At 44.6% G+C, this 5,045-nt stretch overlaps 1 protein-coding gene across 2 annotated transcripts in view; it reads left to right on the forward strand.

Moving 5' to 3' along the window:
• KLB (klotho beta) overlaps positions 1 to 5,045 on the forward strand; it is a 43,409-nt gene that overhangs the window by 29,028 nt on the left and 9,336 nt on the right. For both annotated transcript variants that reach the window (XM_011983556.1, XM_011983557.1), the window contains exon 3: positions 2,341 to 2,609. In XM_011983556.1, coding sequence (XP_011838946.1) covers positions 2,341 to 2,609 — 269 coding nt within the window. The remainder of the gene's footprint in view (positions 1 to 2,340; positions 2,610 to 5,045) is intronic.

A 5,045-nucleotide genomic window follows, 5' to 3' on the forward strand; every position in this document is an offset into this window, starting at 1 on the left:
TGGCTAGTTTTTTTTTTTTTTGTATTTTTAGTAGAGACGGGGTTTCACCATGTTAGCCAGGATAGTCTCGATCTCCTGACCTCGTGATCCACCCGCCTGGGCCTCCCAAAGTGCTGGGATTACAGGCTTGAGCCACCGCGCCCGGCCTGGTCTCAAATTTCTGACCTCAGGTGATCCACCTGCCTCGGCCTCCCAAAGTGCCAGGATTACAGGCATGAGCCACCACACCCAGCCATTGTATCGTCCAATGTTGACAGAACTTTTTCATGTTATTCCCATGCTCTTTTTAAAATAAAAGTTTGAGAACAGAATCCTTTCAGACTAGAGCTACATCCTTAATTGGCAAGAAGATGCGTTTCATTCTTTATAAAGGACATAGTGCTAAAAGAGGTATGCTTAAAGTTTCCTCACAGTAGTACTTTATTCTGAGATGCTGAAAGTGTTTCTTGAAATTGTGATCTTTATACTCTATTACACGAAGGTATGATGAAAAGGTCTGAAGACAAAATGAGTTGCTTCTATTGCTCCCAGTGACTTTTGGCCCCCACTTAGCCCCTCACTCTTTACTCTATTACTCAAGTAGTGACATCTACAGGTGGCTAACAGAAACAGTGGAGCAGAAGACAGGCTGAGGTTACAATGGTTCTGTTCCCTGGAGTTGGGCTCTATTTCACTCTCATATTAAGGAATTCTCTGTGGATCTTTCTAAAATTCTGTTGCTCTCTTTAAAAGTCACAAGCCAGGAAGAAAATCCTAGGTGCCTCTGGAGAGAGCCTTCAGGGAGGGTCCTGAAGGAGAACCAGACCCTGCCGCCCCAAGTTGCAGGAAGGAACAGCATGGAACCGAGCCACGCCCAGCTACAGGCCATGCACGTGGGGGCCAAGGCTGAGGGCTCTGCCTACAGGGTCTGGGTCAAATGCCATGCTCTTGGGCAGAAGGGGTGTCCACTCCCCAGGTGTTACCGTTCCACCTCTCCTTAGGGCCCTACAGCAGCTATAGACTAGAACCAGGGCCTGTTGAACATATTTATCTTCTTGGAAACTCTTGGCCTGGATTTTCCTCATTTAAGGAAAAGAATGTCATTGATAAAAATCCCAAAAATGCAGAGATGAGGAGGCATTTCTATGAGGGAAGTGAAATCTTTTAAGAAAGAAAAAAGGATTCAGGGCTAATTTGGGTATTTGTTGTTTGGACTGCTGCTGTTGATTTTCTTTTCTCTCTCTTTTTTTTTTTTTTTTCTTTTTTTGAGATGGAGTTTTGTTCTTGTTACCCAGGCTGGAGTACAATGGCACAATCTCGGCTCATTGCAATCTCCACCTCCTGGGTTCAAGTGATTCTCCTGCCTCAGCCTCCTGAGTAGCTGAGATTGCAGGTGCCCGCCACCATCCCCGGCTAATTTTTGTATTTTTAGTAGAGACGAGGCTTCATTGTGTTTCCTGACCTCAGGTGATCCACCCACCTCAGCCTCCCAAAGTGCTGGGATTACAGGCATGAGCCACCGCGCCCGGTCTGTTGATTTTCATATTTCATTTTTACACAATTCCTACAAGTTACTGAATAAGAGTTTTAAAGCTAGAAAGGTCCTTAGAGATCCTATTTTCCAATCTTTTTTGTTTACAAATGAGGAAACTGAGGCCAAGAAACTTGCCCAATAACATGCTCCCTAGAGCATAGCAGGGTAAGCGCCTCAGCACCCTGCTCCTTAGCTCAGCCAGTTCCCATTCTCTTACATCACTTTTCTTCTTTTACCTCCTTATGTCTACATTCATTTACGTTAATTCTAAAAGCAGATTTTTAGAAACTCCTTGGGCAGAAGGAGTGTCCATGCCCCAGGTGTTACTATTCCACCTCCCCTTAGGGCCCGACAGCAGCTATAGACTAGAACCAGGGCCTGTTGAACACATTTCTTAGAAACTCTTGGCCTGGATAGTTTCCTAGAATTAATAGCTTATCCATAAACGAGAACCAACTCAGACTTGAAATAAGAAACTCTTGGTCATGAGCAGACATATGCATTGATCCCAAAGAGTTCTGGAAATTACCATGCCCTCTGACACAGATTTGCACACCAAGTCTCAGGAGTATTTAAGGTGTGATCCTTTAACTGTGACATTCACTTGGTCCAAGCGGGAGTTGGGGGATCAGGAGATACCAGTCTGGATGAAAATAATTGCCACTCTTGAAGTATAAACATGAATTTTCTATTTGATACAGCAGACCTGAAAATTAGGGGAAAGGTTCGTTTTACAATATGCTGCCCTCTGGCACGTTAGTGAAATTGTAAACACGAACTAGAATGTTTAGGCCTCTGAACATCTCTGCTTTCTTTTCTCTGTGCAGCAATAAGGTTAGATGAAATACGAGTGTTTGGTTATACTGCCTGGTCTCTGCTGGATGGCTTTGAATGGCAGGATGCTTACACCATCCGCCGAGGATTATTTTATGTGGATTTTAACAGTAAACAAAAAGAGCGGAAACCTAAGTCTTCGGCACACTACTACAAGCAGATCATACGAGAAAATGGTTTTTCTTTAAAAGAGGCCACGCCAGATGTGCAGGGCCAGTTTCCCTGTGACTTCTCCTGGGGTGTCACCGAGTCTGTTCTTAAGGTAAGTGGTTACTTCCAAATTAACCATAAACTGGGGCAAACAGCACACGCTATTTCATTTACTCAATGACAGCTGAGAGATAGCTGTCAGACAATATCAAATACCACAATTGTATGGAGGTTATGAAGGAGAGCTAGGGAAAGAGAAGGGAGAAAAAGAAGTAAATAGATGCTGAGAGCCTTTCATGGGCCAGAACTCATAATTGGTGATGGAGATGGAGAGGTGAAGAGGCTGCCCTCAAGAAGCGTACAGTCTAGAGGGAACTTACTGTCATTTCTGTGTCAGGTTTTTGTTATAATAGTAACGTCAAAATGATAGGAAATTTGTTTTTAGATTTTTGTTTTGCCAAAAGCAAATTATTAGCAACGCCTTGTTTAATTGATTCTTGCTGTTTCACAGAGTTGGGTAATTTGCCTTCTGAGGTCTCTATATCCCAGTGGAGCCTTCCCACACGTCTCATTCCTCACCCCATTCAGCTGTCCTTAAAAGTCATCTCCTCGATAAGGCTTCCCTCCACTCCAAAAACCATCCTCCTATCACTTCTCTTCCTCTTTTCCTGCTTTTCTGTAGCGTACTCGCCACCACCTGACATACTTTGTGCTTTCCACATTTTCCATACTTATCACCTGTTTCCCCTACTAGAATGCAAGCTGCATAAGAGCAGAAATGCCTGAGGCTTTGATGCCTGCTATATGCCTCACTAGGGCAGTGCCTGGCACATGGCAGGTGCTCGTCTTCTAGAACCAGGTGAATGAATGAGATCGCCTTTTAGTTTTATTATTATTTTAACTATGCTACCTGGAAATCAAGAAATCACCTATGTATGCTATGTATGCATGTTCACTCTACTTCATTTTTTTTTTTTTTTTTTCTGAGACAGGATCTTGCTCTGTCACCCAGGCTGGAGTGCAGTGGCACAATCACAGCTCCCTGTAGCCTCAATCTCCTGGCCTCAAGTGATCATCCCACCTCAACCTTGAGCTGGGACTCCAGGTTCACACCACTATGCCCAGCTAATTTTTGATTTTTTGTACAGACAGAGTCTTACTATGTTGCCCAGACTGGTCTGGAACTCCTGGGCTCAAACAAACATCCTGCCTCAGCCTCCCAAAGTACTGGGGTTACAGGTGCAAGCCACTCCATCTAACCTACTTAATGTTAAAACCCTCATCTTACAGGCAACGCAACTGAAATTTAGGGGGCGGTTACATAACTTGCCCAAGTTACCTAGGTCTGTCTTCCAACCACTATGCTTTAAGACTTCACAATACCACACTATTGCATTGTTTTTGGTTTTGCTTTTTCTTTTTGAGACAGAGTCTCGCTCCGTTGCCCAGGCTGGAGTGCAATGGTGCCATCTTGGCTCACTGCAACCTCCGCCTCCCCAGTTCAAATGATTCTCCTGCCTCAGCCTCCCAAGTAGCTGGGATTACAGGCACCTGCCACCATGCCTGGCAAATTTTTCTTTTTCTTTTTTTTTTTTGGAGATGGAGTTTCATTCTTGTTGCTCATCGCCTAGGCTGGAGTGCAATGGCAGGATCTTGGCTCGCTGCTGCAACCTTCGCCTCCTGGGTTCAAGCAATTGTCCTGTCTCAGCCTCCCAAGTATCTGGGATTACAGGCATGTGCCACCACTACCGGCTAATTTTTGTATTATTAGTAGAGACGGGGTTTCACCATGTTGGCCAAACTGGCCTCGAACTCCTGACCTCAGGTTATCCACCCACCTTGGCCTCCCAAAATGCTGGGATTATAGGCATGAGCCGCCGCACCCAGGCAAATTTTTGTATTTTTAGTAGAAACAGGGTTTCACCAAGTTGGCCAGGCTGGTCTCAAACTCCTGACCTCAGGTGATCCACCCACCTCGGCCTCCCAAAGTGCTGGGATTACAGGCGTGAGCCACTGGTTTTCTCTTTTCTTTTCTTTCCTTTCCTTTTCTTTTTTCTCTTCTCTTCTCTTCTTTTCTTTATTGAGACGGAGTCTCACTGTGTTGCCCAGGCTGATGTGCAGTGGTGTGATCTTGGCTCACTGCAACCTCTGCCTCCTGGATTCAAGCAATTCTGCTGCCTCAGCCTCCCAAGTAGCTGGGATTACAGGCGCCCACCACCACGCCCAGCTAATTTTTGTATTTTTAGTAAAGATGGGGTTTCACTATGTTGGCCAGGCTGGTCTTGAACTCCAGGCCTCAAGTGATCTGCCTGCCTCAGCCTCCCAAAGTGCTGGAATTACAGGAGTGAGCCACCGTGCCCAGACATGCCTGTATTCTATTAATAGAAGCATATGGAAAGACAACAAGATGTACAAGGATTGAGACCAGACAAAAGGGTTCAAACCATGAATTAGCAAAGTTCTCAGGTTATGAATCTCAACCCCTGTGGACATTTATTTATATTTATATAATTATTTATTTAATTTTTTTTTTTTTTTTTTTTTTTTT

The sequence above is a fragment of the Mandrillus leucophaeus genome, unplaced genomic scaffold (assembly GCF_000951045.1).
Source record: "Mandrillus leucophaeus isolate KB7577 unplaced genomic scaffold, Mleu.le_1.0 Scaffold251, whole genome shotgun sequence".
In the NCBI taxonomy this organism is placed as follows: Eukaryota; Metazoa; Chordata; class Mammalia; order Primates; family Cercopithecidae; genus Mandrillus; species Mandrillus leucophaeus.